At 43.6% G+C, this 17,881-nt stretch overlaps 1 protein-coding gene across 1 annotated transcript in view; it reads right to left on the reverse strand.

Moving 5' to 3' along the window:
• Positions 1 to 11,407, reverse strand: part of LOC140913860 (deubiquitinase DESI2-like) — a 78,379-nt gene extending 66,972 nt beyond the window's left edge. Inside the window, exon 1 of the mRNA XM_073350669.1 lies at positions 9,942 to 11,407. Coding sequence (XP_073206770.1) covers positions 9,942 to 9,980 — 39 coding nt within the window. The 5' untranslated portion in view covers positions 9,981 to 11,407. The remainder of the gene's footprint in view (positions 1 to 9,941) is intronic.
• Positions 11,408 to 17,881: the final 6,474 nt, after the last annotated feature.

Raw genomic sequence — 17,881 nt, forward strand, 5'->3', positions numbered from 1 at the left:
ACCATAGTATGAATATAAGGCCAGCCCCTTTACACTAAGATAAACAGGAGCTAAGATATATCTACAGTATGGAACATATAGTTTGTATATATAAAATCATGTTACACTGTGAAACACAATGATGAGAGAGGAAGAGAAATAGTCACAGTGAAACTTATACAAGGTACCATTAAGCAACCTCCGGTCTTCAGAAGTCACACCAAAGTATCCCCCAACATAATGAGTATGTTCTGCTGTATCTTTATTAGATGAACCCGTCCATGAAGAAACTGATTGGTCACTCCTAGGGGAGTCATTTCAGACATATTTCTAAGTATTTACACTTAGAGAATATACAGTGGGTTGGTTTGGAAGCTTTATTGGCATGAGTTTGAAATAGCTGCATTACTCAGGATAAACAGCTAATCCAGCAGGGAGTTGCATAGTTCAGCCCAAATGATGATCAAATATTTATTTCACACACATACACTTAAAAAAAAAAAAGTCTCTACATCTGCCCTACGGAAATTGCACACACATCATTTGTTTGTGCACAACCTATTTTTGCACGTGTGGTACATGCTTGTGCAGTTTTGGGAGAGCCAGTACATGGGCTGCATATCTGAAAGAGTCCTCCCCATATGATTTTAAATATCAAATTATTTTCAGCAGAAATGACATTTCCATAGCACACAATGCTGCTGATTTGTTGCCAGGCAGTGTTGCTAAGCGTGATCTCTCTTTCAATGACGGACGGGCCACTGAATGGCATTGCAGTGTCACCCACACTAGAACACTCATTCAAGACAGAGTTCTTGAAGTAAAGGAGGAAAAAACCCACTCATATACAATAAATTACAGCAAACTAGGTCACAATCACAAAGATGCTCCCACAGTTTTTAAGTTTTCCCAACCATCATGACATACTGTGCGTATTACTCACTCTATTGCAATTTCACATGATTAAGCGCCCATAAGGCAGCTCGTCAGCATCCAACAGTCATATGGCAACTTATGCAACCAAGTAGAAAGGATGACTTAGGGTTGGCGTTGGCCTCATTAATCTTAAACTGAGCAAGTATATATATATATATACAAACACACACACACACGGCCAGTTCCTTGGCTGGGGTAAATTGGAGTTGCTCCATTTTGCATCCCAAGTGGCCACCAGAAGGAAAACTGCCAGCTGTCTTGGCTAACGGATATCCATCAAAATTAAAATGAACAGCATAGCGGATGACATTACAGCCAAGAACACTGAGCATTAAAACCAAAACTAAACTCAGCAAGCATGCCAGAGGGCAGGGTGGGGTAGGCCAGAGAGTTTCTCAGAGCTGGGATTGGAACGCAGAAGTGCCTAGCTCCCAGGCCTGTTCTCATATCACTAGAACATGTAGGAACTATCTCACAAGGCATGAACTGTCCAAGATCACTCAGGGTCAGGGTCAGAAGACAGAACTTCTTGGCTTCCTGTCCCATCTCTCTCTCTCTCAGGAAGCCATCAAATAGTGTGTGGTGGGGGAGATAATTACAGGGAAAGGGAAAGGGAGGGTCTTAAGTGCTTGCCCCATCCAAGAAGTACCAGAAGTTCCTAAAAACAGACCAGATTCAAACTCTCTGGCCTTGGGCAAATAACTGACTCTGGTAGTATATAACTAGAGTTATTTTCTCTCTCACAAATCCCGGGGAAATTCTTTCTATTGACCTATTGAGATGCAGGTCATGCTATATTCTAAGAAGAGTTCCTGGCCAATTGTTCACACACTCAAAATCCTACAGTGATGATTAGTACTGGTAATGAAAACTTTTTTTTCTTAAAACATCAAGATCTTATAAAAACTGCTTGCAGAAGGTGTTGAGGAGAGTAGAAAAGGAAATCTTATATCCCAGGCTAAAAAACAGTGGCAGATCTGGGATTGAAGGCCAGGAAGCCATGTTACACACAGTTCACAGCATGCTGTCTTTACTTGGCAGATCTGCCCCAGCCTGTTCCCAATGACAGATCTTTCATGGCTGTCTGATAAGTGCCCTGTATTTTGGACTGAGGGAGTGGGCCACTTACCAGACAGGCTGCAATACTTTTGTCATTCTGAGCACCCTAAGCCTGCTTTTCTCCAGAATGAAATGTGGGGGGGAGGGGGGCTCTAGGAGAACATTTTAACACAGCAGCACTTTGCCCTTCCCTAGTACTGCTTTCCCTTGTTCAATCTATATGGCAACGAACCTGCCACCAACCCAGTAATGGAAGTTCATCTATGCAGACGACATCTGCTGCGGGCTACAGGGTCCAACTTCCTCTGGGCTGGAGAAGACCCTGAATGATGACGCTGCAAAGCTGGCCGACTACTGCAAGACATGACGCCTTCAGCCTAGCACCAGCAAGACAGTCTCTAGCACATTCCTCCTACACCATGCCAATTCTAAGAGAGAACTAAGCATTCTAATGAATGGCCAGAGGCTAAAGCATGAAGCCTACCCAGTTTACTTAGGCATGACCCCCAAACGAACACCGACATACAAAAGCCACCTGAGCAAGATAGCAGCAAAGATCAAGACATGCCACAACCTTCTCAGCAAACTGGAAGGTTTTTCATTGGGAGCAAATGCTCCAACCCTAAGGGCCTCGGCCCTTGCCATCTTATACTCAATAGCAGAGTACTGTGCACCAGGATGGAGTCAGTTGGTACACACCAAAACTTGTTGATATGTAACTCAACAATGCATATCACAGAAACTCTCCAACTGACTCATCTTTCAGAACTTCCAGTTCTGAGCCACATTGCTCCCCCTTATATCAGGAAGGAAATTGCAACAGACAAGCTGCTTGAGAAGATACGTGCTAATCCAAACTTGCCCTTGTTCAAAGACCTTTTAAACCCACCAGCTACACATCTTTTATCACAACACCCATTGTGGTTGAGGTTGCCATGCCAGGACGTGATAGCAGAGTCCCTGTGGCAGGAAGACTGGTGCTTCTCACCAACCACCAATCAGTTCCTCGTCACAGACCCTACTGCTCACCCACTCAGCTTCGACCTGCCATGTCATCAGTGGGCCCTTCTTAACCCATTCTAAACTTGGCGAGGCCTCCGTACAGCCAACTAGCACTGTTGGGGTCTTTGAGACAATCCAAGCTATGGTACAGATCTAACAATGATACACGTTGTCAAGGAACCAAATTCAGCGGTGGGCTCCAAGAGTTCCATTTGGCCATTATGAATGCTATTGCTTGGCTCGGTGAATACACAAAATGCTAAATAAATAAATACTGCTTTCCCAGCAGTGAACCCTAGATTACCAGCTATCAGTTAAACAGTTTTCTACTCTTAGAAAAAAAGCCCATATTGTGCACAGCCATAGAGTTTGCTGTGGCATAAGGAATGCCATCGATTCACAGGCTTGCTATGTGAACCCACAAAAGGAAGTGTCTGCCTTCACCCTGCTAATAAATCTATCAGCTTCATGAAGACGTGATTTACACAGGATATGGTTAATCAGTTTTTTCCAGCAATATAGGCTAGCTCAGTAATGAAATGATACAAAAAACACAGGAACTTTACTTTTCTCTTTCCCCTTCCTGGACAGACAAATAAATCCATTTTGGTGGCTGATTCTCCCTCTCACCTCCCCAAACCATCTCTCAAGATTCAGACAATTGCATCATCCTGTTCTTGATGAGCACAAGAAGGTCAAAAAAATCCAGCCTTGATCAAACAAGAGAAAACTGGATGATAGAGGAGTAGCTAACAGAGGCTAGGACACCAAATTAAATTCAGCCCAGGTCACTAGTGACCCAATGTAATTATCAGATAATACCCAGATATACCATACATCACCATATTAAGAGATAGATCCGATGATTTTCAGGGCCCATCGGCAATGAGTTGGTGGCTTCAGTTCAGTTGCTAGTGGGCAGGTGACCATTCTGCAGAATACTACCAGTTGCTGAATAGCACAGAAGCTAAGGATTGAATGGAGTATGAGCAAGTCCGTCTTGCTTTCATGGATTTGTCTCATATGTTCAAAGAATCTCTACCTTCCCAGATGCTGATATAAATGAAAGTAACTATAAGAGGGAGATCCAAACCATAAACCCAGGCCTGAATTTTGCATCTGGAGCTCAACTTTGTGGGCCAGATGCTCAGGTTGTGTGTGTTTCATACAAGTTCTACATTACACATGGGCCAAAATCAAACCCCTGGATCTGAATCCCCACCTGAACCCCTCCCTCTCTAACATGCCAAATCCAAACACTCCAAACTTTGGGGAAGTTCAGAGTTGAGTTCTCTTCTTCCCATCAAAGAGATATGGGATCAGATCCTTAGCTGGGGTAAATTGATGTAACCCCATTGCTCTATGGAGCTATGCTGACTTACACAATCTATGGCCCAGGGGTTAGGGTGCTCTCCTAGGGTGTGGAATACTTGGGATCAAGTCCCTGTTCCACATCAGACAGAGTGAGGATTGGAACCTGGCTCGCCCACATTCTGGGTGAGTGCTCTAACCATTGTTTAGTGCAAGTTCTGGTGATATAGGTAGAGGTAACACCTAGTTTGAGTATTCTGCCAGGGATTAGGTGCTGGGCATCAGGACTGAGATGGCTTTGCACATGCCCACTGGCAGAAATTTAAGCACCTCTTGGGTTGGGTGGTGGGAGCAGGGTGGTATGAGGATCTAACTTTTGGATTTAGGCCTAACGTGGTAGTTAGGTGCCTAAATCCTTTTGTGGATCTAGCTTGCGTGTGTCCAAACAAGCTGAACGGTTGCAAGAAATTAAATAGGTGGTGTACAAGCTTATGGCAGTCAGCTAGAAGATATGTGTATAACTGGATATACCATGGACAGGTAGTTAACTTGTCACCCTGTTGACAAAACAGATTGTTACATTGATAGTTGGCACATTTCCTGGCAGTTGCTAAGACAACAAAAATCCATTTATTTTGCATAAAGGGACACATTTTGCTGTTGGACTCATTAACACAGACCATGTCACTTACTCTTTTAGCCTTCTAATTGGTTTATTATTGTAAGGTTTAGATCAGATACCCAACATGCTTTTGATTCCTTCTACTTGAACTAAGGGACGCAGTTACATTGCTTTCTCTTTACTTTCCTTGATTGATTTCCTCCCTCAAATATACGAGAGAAGAGGGATGTCTAGTTCCATTCTATCATTTTATCCAATGCAAATCCATGAAGAATATCTGGCTGTAATTGAATGGTGGAAAGACTAAAATGGTAAGAGTAGTGTGGAAAGAACTTATCCTCCACTGGAGGCATCTGCCTTCAGATTGTTTAGACAGTCTACACCCTCAGTCTCCACCTGCACCCTTCAGGGCTTCTGAAGACACAAATAGCCATAGCTGTGAAAAAATGCCTTTTTCCACCTGCAGCTGGCCAGGAGACTGCACCCGATGCTGTCAAATTCAGATTTAGCCAGAGTAGTTGATGCATTTGTGACCTCTAGAATTGATTGCTGCATTTTTTTGTACCTACATATGAAACCAACAACCTTAAAAATGCAGCAACTGGTATAGAACAGCAGCTCCTTACTCAGTAAGGCAGGACATGGAGACGACATCACCCCAGAGTTAATCTCTTAACTATCTTTCCTTTGAATACCACATCACTCATAGTTTTGGCTCTCATCTTCAAGTCTAACCTGACAAACTGCCTCACCCTGCATAATCATGACTTCCCACAACAGCTGCGTTTCATGGGAACAATGGAACACAAGAGTGAGATTCATATGTACAGAAGACAGAGCTTTCTTGGCAACTGACCTGTGACGCTGGAACTCACTCCTGGAAAAGATGAGGATGACCACAAACCTCAGCATCTTCAGAGCAATATGCAATCCCTTCTTCAGTGATGGCTTCCCACAAGAATACCACAAATATTATATACACATATTATATATATATATATATATATATATATATATATATACACACACACACACCCCTAGGCCTGGCTGACTGAAGTGGAGAGAAAAAACGTGTGTGTTCGCTTTGCAATTTCATGAGCCACTCAAATAAAGTGATGGGTGCCATATAAGAACATCGATAAAAGACACTGTCATTCTATAATCAGCTAAGCAAATGAGAGACCTATGCATAGATTTTCAGTGTCAGCCCCTTGTTATCAATTGACTATCAGCCACTTGGATTACAATTGATTAAAGGATATCTGGAAAATGCAAAGAAGCCAATTGGTCCCCAAAGTGAAATAATTACATTCTGGCTACCATTTTGAAGGTTCTCATTATGGGGAAAATGTAAGATCAAGTTTGCCTAGAACACACTGGATTCTCATTTACTCCCATGAGAATCAGGAGTAACTCCAGTGAAATTGGTGGAATGGCACTAGTGTAACGGAGAGGAAACTCAGGCCCGCTCTCAGGAAATACAGAGATCAAGTGTTACAGCTCTACATTTACTGCAGCCACCAGGCCTGATTACACCAGGTGCAGTGCAATGGTGAATCATTGACACCAGGGCACAGTGGGTACCAAATGCCATCAGGCGAGATTGGTAGCATTTTTCTGCTAGACACACGGTGCAAGGCAGTGGAGAATCATGACAATTTTAAAGATAAAGCAAGAGAGCAATGATATACATGAACAGCTGTTAACTTAAAAGCAGACATGTGCCCTGTAACTGACTGAAAACATCATGAGATTGTCTGATGACCTTAGTCTGTGCAAAACTGACTATTCTTTAGAGAAATGCTTTGGCATGTCAATGTAGTTAACCTGTTAGAGTTAAACACTTTAAAATATTTGCAATCTTACATCTTTGATTTAGTATCTTGATCTTTATTAAAAGTTAGTTATGTTGATTTAGGTGATCATCCCAAAATAAACCACAAATAATTAAAGGAAATTCCCAGACAGTCAATAGACCCAGAGATGGACTGGTTGAACCAAGTTATTTTATAATCTCACTAATGTTTGGGCTGCACTACACAGTTTATTTTTTTTTCTCCCCATCTGAATCTGAAAGGTGCCCTGATTTACCCTTTTAAAGGAGCAGTACTATCTAGGCAGCAGCCAACCCCTTCAGAACTTGCACAAACCAACTCATTTCATGTATCCATCAACTACACTCTCAAACAGATTCAAACTGGGCATGTGGAGGTTAAAAGGTTCTGAACCCCATGACCAGGCGCTGAGCCATGCAATCACTTTAGATTCATGTTTTTAAATCACTACGTCAACAGCCCACCTATTCTATTTTTAAAGTTTTCTGTCTCAATAGGTACATTCTCCATCCTCCTATTTTTTGTGCTCTTTAGGCAGAGACAAAATATAATACAATCCCCATCCATATTGTAGGTGGATAGAATTGCTTTTATTGATAGTAAGTTGAGTACTTGGAAACACTGAACAATGTTTGCTCAATTATTTTGTGCTGGAAAAAAATAAGGCTTCTAAACGTAGCTACACACTGCAGCTATTTGGCAAAGCACCTCATTAAATACCAGCATTACTTTCAAAAGACACCCTATATATATACAATGGGTAAGAGATAAATGGCCATAATCGTTCAATACTCAAGACTGCACAAAGTGGATATTTCATATCTGCACAGGGGGTTCTTAATTGAACTTTTGCCCCAAAGCTAAGCTTTCCTGTAGCTAAAGTGCTCCCTGATGCCATACCGGGGTCATGTTCTTTGTCAGGAAAGCAGAGCTTTAAATTATAGTTAATTGTTATCCACGGCTGCCTTTCCCCTCCCTTTTATTAATGCCAATTTTAAAACAGTTATTTGTGTGTGCAATTGTTTCCCTGCTGCACCATAACTTACCACCACAATGGAATGAACTGCATGGCCATATCCCATGCTGTATGGCATTAAAATCATAGCACCAGTCAAAAGAATGTAGCCCCAGCAGTTATAATATAGAAACGGAATTGTATGCAACTCAGTAATAAGGCAAACAGTTGGAATATGAAATCAGAATGGTTTGTATGTAAAGTCATTAAATTAGGGGTAACCCAGGGGATTAACAATGAGGTATGGAGACTTTCACAGTTTGGTGGAGATCAGAACTTGTTCAGTCTGAATTAAATTTGTGGCCTCAACCCAATTCCCTGTGGACAGGCATATATACATCACAATGCAAAACTGGTGGAGGAAAAAAAAGCCCTTAATAGGCATCATCTTTGGTGACAATCACAGGAGAACAATCAAGGACTGAATGGGCCATGGAAACTGGGTTCCCCTCACTTTTGGAGGCGATCCTTTCAGCTCAGGTTTGAGGCATACTGAGAATGGGGCACCAAAGGAAACCTTACACTGCTGCCCATGCTGTAGCATTGGGAAGGAGAATCAGCAGAATTCACCCTGCAGGGATGTCAAGCTGACACCCTTCTCAGGGAATTCACTTACTAAAAAAAAATGAAGGAACCAAAAAATGGAGGTGGTGTTGGTCTGAATCTTTCTGGAATGAACCATCCTCTGACACATCACCTTTCCAAGGCATTAGATAGAATGATGCCTACTACAGTCTCACAAATAAGGCACTGTTTTGGGCTGCCAACCAATTAAACATGGATTACAGCAGAGTGCATTCCAAAATAAATGAATTTATGTCAGCGTGGTTCATAAAACAGAGAGAGCCTTCAGGTGAGGCTCAGTATTGTATATGCCAAGGTAGTCTAGCTGGATTCCTCTGTGTCCTTAGATCTAGGCGTTACAGTTTAAATAGCACTTTTCTCCCCCAACAGGAGTACTTTAAGGCTTCCCAGCTGACAGAGAATCACTTAATCTTTGCTGTAAATGCCAACACTTAAAGTGTTCCATTATTACTATTTTTGGCATTCATTATGAATCTCCTCATCATAATTCATTTGGCATATGAGTGTTATATGTTCCATGGACTCTGTTAAAAGTTAGTGTTAATTACCACTGTATGGAGTTAAAATGAAGGGTCATGCCATAAATTCTTAAAATATGGGATTGGATAGTTAATATCAAGTCAGATGTTGGGCCTAATAAAGTGGTATTTTCCACAGAAAGTTGATTAAAAATTGTGGGACTGATGGAATTTCACATTCTTGGCTTATAAAGGACAAATCAAGTGAAATGCTTCCCCATCAAAATGTCCCCACTCTGCATGCTACTCAATGCCAATCATTTAAGAGGGAGCTGGGTACAACTCTCATGAGTGTATGGGGGAACCATAAATAAAATGGTTTCTTCAAAGCCCTCTTATGGTTTTGAGTTGTAGCACAGGTTGTATTTGAGATTTCTGCTTTGTTTATTGATTTTACACAAATAATTCCCTCCCCCTGCCACAAAGGGATGGTAAGGAGAGCTGTTAAATATGCTGTGAACTTTAAGAGAACATTCCCAGGCATGATCATGGAGTGCAGAATACTTCACTTCCTATGCCCCCTTGCCGAAGCTTTATCAGTTAAAATTGCTTATTACTCAAGCAATTACTATTCACCTTAAAAAAAAATTACTCAGGTCATTTCTTCAAGCCTTTTCCTAATGACAGCCTCTGTTCAACCGTTCTAAACATGTGACATTCGGATTTGGGTTGTTAGTTTTAACAACATTAAAGGAATATTTTGTAAACTGTTTTTCCTCCCCCCAGGGCTCTCTCTCCAGCCTGATGCTTGATAGCCTTGAAAGTCAAGGGCATCTAGTTCTAGGAATAGGAGAGGCGATCGCCTCTCTCTCTCTAGCTGGGGCTTCGTAAATTGAAAAGTCAATTTCCCTAATCTGCAGAAAATCCAGCACAGTTTTACTGTTAATCTGCTGTGATGTGCTGCAAAAAAAGCCAGAGCCAGCACCACCCCCGTCATCCAGAACAAGACAAGCTTGGAAAATTCAGCCTCTCTCCAGGTCTAGATGCCCCGTTCCTCATCTTAGTCTTTCTGCAACCAATCGCACGCTGTCATCCCTCCCTCACCCCCACCCCCAAACTTAAGATTGTTTCATACTCACCATGTCATAAACATTCAGAATCACCGGTTCATTTGCCATTGTTGATTGCGGCGGACACTGGATTTTAACCCCCAAATCCCTGCCAGATGTGGCGCTGCCCCCCGGGTACGCTTTTACCCTCAGCTACATAGGAGGGGAAATTTCTTTCTATGGTCGCCGAAGAGAGAAGCTTGGCTGGGGGGTGGGGAGGGGGGAAGAGACACGCTTTTCCCGGATGCCAAAGTTTTTTTCACCCCCCAACAGCAGCGTCAATCCTGGGTTTCTTTCTAACGCTGCAGCTCATCGGGGTTGCTGCATTGGTACAATACACTGCCCAGGCACCCTCCAGCCTTGGCACTGCCAATCCAAACGACAGACAGGGCAGGCTCTTTGCACAGATATCAGCCCCCCTTTCTCCAGAAAATTTGCGGGGAGAGGGGGGTTGAACTAGCGAAAGAGACGAAGACTCCCGGCCGAAGAAGGCATTGACATGCAGCACCCGAATGCGGAGCCGCGCGGCCGGCGGAGGAAGGTCAGCTCCCCATCGCTGTGCTGGCGCGGGTGGAACCAGGTCCAGGTCGCTGCCCTCACCCTCCCGGGGTCCCCGCTCCCAAAGGCGGGGAGCGAAACCCGGGACGGGCGTGGCTTGACGCACCGGCGGGGCCGGGGAGCGGAGCCCGCCGCGGTGCTGCTGTCCCCGCGTCTCGAGGGCAGCTGTCCGGGTGCTGAAGTTTCTCTCTGGGTCTCTTCTGGGGCCGCGGGCGGCGAAGCCTTGCGGAGCCGAAAGGGCATCGGAAGCCGCGGCAGGGAGCTGCGGCGGGATTCCGGCTCCCGCCCGGCTCTCGGGTGAGGAGAGGGACGCGCCGCAGGCCAGGCCAGCCACTGGGCTGCTCAGCGAGCCCTGGAGTTACTCTGCCACCGCATCCGTAGGAGTTTGTCTCCGGCCCGGCGTGCAGGGAGCTGCGCGAGTGCTGAAGGGCGGGCTGGAGCGCGCCCAGCGCGGGAAACCCTTGCTCTTCCCGCCACTCAGAGTGTGGGGCGAGCTGCAACCCCTACTTCAGGAGCCGCTTGTCCCGGAGGGGCCAGTCTCCGGGGACCGAGAGCTGATGGAGCCCGCGCCGCTCCCTGCGCGGCCGATGCATCCCCGCCCGGGGATGGGGTGGGGTGGATACGAATTGGGGAGCGGGCTGAGCGAGCTCGGGAGTTGCCTCAGCCCTGGCCCTAGTTAGGCGGGCCCCGGGCACTACCAGCTCCGCGATTTCTTGCAACCGACTCGCAAACAGCGTTCAAATCCGAGCAAACGAGAACATCCACTGCGGTCAATCCCCTCCGGCTCCGGCTTTAAGGGAATCGCGGGGGCTGGGCTTGGGGGAAGGGCGGCAGGGGGCTTCGTAGAGGCATCAGTTTTCCCGGGGGAGCAGCGAGCTGACCTTAATGCTGAGGCAGCGCAGACCTTGCCTGTAGTAGCCAAAAAAGGGAGCTGGGATGACCTCATCGGAGTTGGAGGCGTCGCTCAGGCTCTCTGCCAGCTTGCAGCCAACCAGATCTGAATGAAAAGTGCAAGGAGCCCGTTACATCAGCAAAGCCCAGCATTCCCTGGCCCTCCACAGGCAACAGCTGAATGCTTTCCTCCGCCGCATGGGAAACACTCAATAAACGAGAAGGTCTCTTGGGGTGACAATATCCCCAGTGCTGATGGCCTGGGAGTCAAAGTACTGCACCTGCCTGCCTAGATGGTTCATTATGCCATTAATTAGTAACCCGGTGTGTGTTAGGGAAAGGGGGGGGGTGAAAAAATAATTTGCTTTTAAAATCTTTTAACCACCCTTCATTATTCTCTTTCGAGGTGAAACTTTCACAAATTCTGTGTTAAACGGGGTTCAGTAGAGGTGCCTAATGTTTAACACCTTTTCCAGACTGTATTTTAAAGGGGAAGTGTTGTATTTTCAGTGTGTGTTTAAGGACTGCTGAGCTTATCAATTTCACACAAGTACCCCAGTGCTTGCAAGGAAATCAACAACGTTCCAGCTTGTCAAGGGAGGACAGAACACGTCCGACAGTTTGAAGTACTGGCCTGTTCTAGCAACACCAGCAGCCTTGCTTTTAAAGTCCCCACCGTTTTCCCTCTGGGTAGGATAATTTACATCAAGGGGGTATTGTTGGTGCTGTTTTCTGCTCCTGTTATTGCTGCAGTAAGGACTTTTTAAAATATAATCAGCTTTACTATAGCACAAGAACTCAAGAGTGCAGCCTAAAGGCAGATTCCTAAAATGTACCTGTTGCCACCCTCTGGCTGAGACTAGAGGTGAGGCCAGAGTTGATGAGTTGTAAACTCTCAGCCAACAAGCAATTTCTAGTCATCCCTCTAGAAAGATACAAGTACAAGCAAATAGAGTTGTGAGCCTTTAGGGACAAATCCTGGTCCTGCCTCTACACTTCAAAGAGTCTCCTAGCAGAAGAACCCATGCACCTCTGCTGTGCAAGAAAGGGCAGGCTAGATGGAGGACGGATACCCTTTAATCCATAAAAGCTTCCTGTGTATCAGAGCACAGGAAGGCCTAGAGTCAGACGACCTGCTGCTCTGCAGAAGTCTTCACTCCATTCAGAAAGGGCAAATCAGAGTCCAGATTTATTTCAATGGGAGTCTAGGCACTTTTGAAAATCCCAATAGGCATTTATCTGCATCCTTTGGCACTCAAACACCCCACAGGCCTACTGCATCCTCTGGACTGCCGTAGCAGCTACTCCATGGGGGGGGGGGAGAGAGAGATTCCTTCCCCCATTCATTTCTTCCTTGAGTTCCGATTCTTGGTTTGAGAGCTTGGATATGGATTTCCCCTTTACCTTTAAATTTTTAAATATCATGCAATGAAAGTTAAAGATTCTATCCTGCTAGTTATTGCATATCCTAAGCTCCAAATAGAATTATTTACTCAACCTCACAAGAGATAGGGCCCAAAAAGCAGCCATCACACTCCTGCTAAACTGGCAACAGGTCCTTGGGAAGACACCTGCTACTCAAGCACCCCTTCATGGGCTGTAAGCACCCTTCCTTAGGGTGCCTCTTGTTCAGGGCTCTTTAATGAACTCCACACAAAGATTAGTGCTAGACATGTGTCTTAGCCCTCCACCCACATCAACCAAACTTAACCCTGGCAGGGGTTGCAAGATTCCACTAAGAAGGTCCCAGAAACAAAACAGTTCTTAAAACCACACTGTTCTCAGCCCCTTTCTGGGCTACCTTTGAGTATGTCCCCTTCTTCTGGTATCAAACACCCAGCATCAGACTGGCTCTCCTAGATTACCAGGACCCTACCTCAAAGCCTTCCACAGGAACCAGCATGCCTACTCACTATCTTTCTGTTCCCAGAGTGAATTCCCTGAGTCCTTTTTTAAGGCCCATTAAAGCATCAACTGATCCCTCTTAGCCCCACCCCCTCAGGTTGGGAAGGAGCTAATTTTATGGCACAGAAGGGGCTGGTCCCATTTCCTCTTAAATGGGCTCATCACCTTGTAACATAGCTTATCTACACACTATACTATATTACTTAATAAAATAATCTGATACACAATATCTGCTGCTCACACGGAGCCTGAATCGAAGTCCACTGAAGTCAATGAAAAGACTTTGGAGCAGGCCATATTACAGAGATGGGTTATTAGAAATACTAAAATTGATTTAAAGTAAATTGATCATGGTTTGCAATCTTTGATTCATTTTTATCCTAAAGACATTTCTAAAGATAACAATAATTTAGATTTTAAAAATCTTGTAATTAAATTAAACCAATGGTTCTATTTTTAAATTAGATTAAGGGTCAGAAAAACGGGAAGTGCGGGGTGTCAGATTTAAAGCTAAAAGTCCATCCTTAATCTCATGTGGTTGCCTTTAGTGAACAAATATAATTGAAAGGTTATTTGCTCTTTACAGACCTTTGTAGTACTGAGATACAATGAATGTTAGGAGAACACTTCAATCTCTCTGGTCACTCAATAACAGACCTGAAAGTGGCAATTCTTCAACAAAAAAACCTTCAAAAACAGACTCCAATGTGAAGCTGCAGAACTGGAATTAATTTGCAAACTGGATACCATCAGATTAGGCCTGAACAGAGACTGGGAGTGGTTGGCTCATTACAAAACCTAAACTTAATTTCCCCAATACTAATTTCTCCCTACTGTTACTCACACTTTCTTGTCAACTGTCTGTAAGGGACCACTCTCTTACTACTTCAAAAGTTATTTTTCCTCCCTTGGTATCCTGCTGTTAATTGAATTAACTCGTTAGATTGACCTCACACTTGGTAAAGCAACCCACATCCTTTCATATATTTATACTTGCTCCTGTATTTTCACTCCATGCATCTGATGAAGTGGGTTCTAGCTCATGAAAGCTTATGTCCAAATAAATGTCTTAGTCTCTAAGGTGCCACAAGGACTTCTCATTGTTTTTGCTGATACAGACTAACATGGCTACCACTCTGAAACCAGTCTCAGAACTGAGTTTCCTGCATTTGTAAGTTGAGATCAGTTCCGTAAAATGACTTCAAACAGTTATTATTGTTTCATTTCCTTGTGTTTTTTTTCCAGTTGTACTAAAACATCTTACTAACAAACAGAAGGTGTTTGTGACTTTAATGGGAATCAATGTGGGCTAATTTTGGGCTTGATTTAAATTAGAACATAAGAATGGGCATAATGGGTCAGATCAATGGTCCATTTAGCCCAGTATCCTGTCTTCAGACAGTGGTCAGTGCCAGATGCGTCAGAGGGAATGAACAGAACAGGGCAATTTATCAGGTGACCCACATCTTTTGGCATCCAGTTCGAGCTTCTGGCAGGCAGAGGCTTAGGGACACCCAGAGCATGGGTTGCATCCCTGACAGTCTTGGCTAATAGCCATTGATGGACTTATCCTCCAGGAACTTATCTAATTTTTTTTAATCCAGTTATACTTTTGACCTTTACAACATCCCCTGGCAATGAGTTCTACAGATTGACTGTGCACTGTGAAGAGGTGCTTCCTTATGTTTGTTTTAAACCTGTTGCCTATTAATTTCATTGGGTGACCTCTGGTTCTTATGTCATGGGAAGGAGTAAATAACACTTCCTTATTCACTTTCTCCACACCATTCATGATTTTTAGACCTCTATCATATCCCCCTTAGTTATCGCTTTTCCAAGCTGAACAGTCCCAGTCTTTCTAATCTCTCCTCCATATGGAAGCTGTTCCATACCCCCACTCATAATCGTTGTCCTTCCCTGTACTTTTTTTCTAATTCTAATATATATTTTAAGATGAGGTGACCAGAACTGCTCATAGTATTCAAGGTGTGGGTGTACCATGGATATATATATAGTGACATGATATTTTCCCCCTCTTATCTATCCCTTTTCTAATGGTTCCCAACAGTGTTAGTATTTTTGATGGCTGCTGGACATTGAGTGGATGTCTTCAGAGAACTATCCCCATTGACACCGAGATCTCTTTCTTGAGTGGTAATTGCAAATTTAGATCCCATCATTTTGTAAGTATAGTTGAGATCATGTTTTCCAATGTACATTACTTCACATTTATCAACACTGAATTTCATCTGCCATTTTGTTGCCCAGTCACCCAGTTTTGTGAGATCCCTTTGTAACTCTTCACAGTCAGTTTTGGACTTAACAGTCTTGAATAATTTTGTATCACTGCAAACTTTGCCACCTCACTCTTTCCCCCCCTTTTTCTAGATTATTTATGAATATGCTGAATAGGACTGGTCACAGTACAGACCCCAAGGGAACACCACTATTAACCTCTCACTGCTGTAAAAAATGACCCTTTGTTTCCTATCTTTTAACCAGTTATTGATCCATGAGAGGACCTTCCCTCTATCCCATATCTGCCTACTTTGCTTAAGAGCCTTTGGTAAGTAACCTTGTCAACTGCTTTCTGAATATCCAAGTATACTATATCCACAGGATCACCCTTGTTCCCATGTTTGATTCAAAGAATTCAAATAGATTGGTGAGGCATGATTTCCCTTTGCAAAAACCATGTTGGCTCTTTCCCAACAAATTATGTTCATCTATATGTCTCACAATTCTGTTCTTTACTATAGTTTCATCCAATTTGTCTGGTACTGAAGTTAGGCTTACTGGCCTATAAATTGCCAGGATTGCTTCTGGAGCTTTTTTGTTTGTTTGTTTTAAATAGTGTTGCATTAGCTATCCACCAGTCATCTGGTACAGAGGTGATTTAAGCAATAGGTTACGTAACACAGTTAGTAGTTCTGCAATTTCATATTTGAGTTCCTTCAGAATTCTTGAGTGAATACCATCTGATCCTGGTTATGTATTACTGTTTAATTTATCAATTTGTTACAAAACCTCCTCTATTAGCACCTCAGTCATCACCTAAAAAGAATGGTTCAAATGTAGGAATCTCCCTCACATCTTCTACAGTGAATTTATTTAGCTTCTCCACTATGTTCTTGTCTTCCTTGAGTAGTCCTTTAGCATCTGGAGCATCCAGTATCCCCACTACTTAGAGGCAGGAAACCAGCCAAACGAGGTACTTAAAAATAATTTACTGTTAATTTTTGTCTTTTGCTAGTTGCTTTTCAAATTCTTTTTAGGTCTGCTTAATTATACTTTTACACTTGACCTGCCAGACTTTATGCTCCTTTCTATTTTCCTCAGGATTTGACTTCCTCAGGATTTTCCTCAGGATTTGAATTTTTTAAAGGATGTCTTTTTGTCTCCAACCACATTTTTTACTCTGTTGTTTAGACATGGTGGCATTTTGGGGTTTGTTTTGTTCTTTATTTCTGGAATACATTTAGTTTGAGACTAGTAGGGTGATTTTTAAAAGTTTCTATGCAGCTTGCCATCATCTCACTCCTATGACGGTTTCTTTTAATTTCCATTTAACTAGCCTCCTCCTTTTTGTGTAGTTCCCCTTTTTGAAGTAAAATGTTACTGGGATGGGTTTCTTTGCTATTTTCCCCTTCACAAGGAAGATAAATTTAATTACATTATTATTACCAAGCAGTTCAGCGATATTCACCTGCCACTTAGAACTAAATCAAGAATTGCCTCTCCCCTTGTGGGTTCCAGGACTAGCTGGTCCAAGAAGGAGTTATTAATGGATGCAAGTCCATTGACTTCAGGTTGAATTCAAATTAACACTGAAATCAATAGAATTGTGCTCACTAAAACCAGAGTCTGATTTGGGCCCATTGAATGCATTAAGATTTAGATGAATAGTGTGTATTATATGAAGAGATAGTAAAACTCATGGATAGGACCTTTGAGACTGGGTCTCAAGAGATCTGGGTTTGTGCCTCGTTGACCTCAAGCAAATAATTTATACCAGAATTTTCAAACAAATGTGCCTAAAGTTAGATACATAAATTCATAGTTAGGCACCTAGGCAAATAAAGAATACCCAAGTTTCAGAGTTGCCGAGCAGCCAGAGTTCCCATACTACATGAAGGGTACATCTACACTGCAATAAACAATGCATGGCTGATCAAGGTCAGGTGATTCGGGCTCATGGTACTTCGGCTGTGGGGCTATAAAATTGCCGTGTGTACTCCTGCAAGAAATTCTCCGCCAAAACATTAAATTCTGTCGTAGTGAGGTTGAGACTCACCGGTACAGCACCTCCTGCTGGTTATCCAGAGAATTATCAGGATTCCATCCCAGAATGCCCTCTGCAGGCTGGTGTCACACCTGCCACTGACCCCAGTGCCCTTTACCTTGGGGTTCTTCCCCAGCAGGACCCTCACACTCTGGGTCTCCCCTCCCAGGGGAACCCCCAACCCTCTATACCCACCTTGCCTCAGTGGCTACCGCCAGTCATCATCTAGCCCCCGCTCACTGCAGCAGACTGCAGTGTAATGGCCACTCATCATTGATAAGGGGTTAGGCAAAGGCAGCAAGTCCTATCCCCAGGCTCTATCTCTGCAGCCCTT

The sequence above is a fragment of the Lepidochelys kempii genome, chromosome 6 (assembly GCF_965140265.1).
Source record: "Lepidochelys kempii isolate rLepKem1 chromosome 6, rLepKem1.hap2, whole genome shotgun sequence".
Classification (NCBI taxonomy): domain Eukaryota; kingdom Metazoa; phylum Chordata; order Testudines; family Cheloniidae; genus Lepidochelys; species Lepidochelys kempii.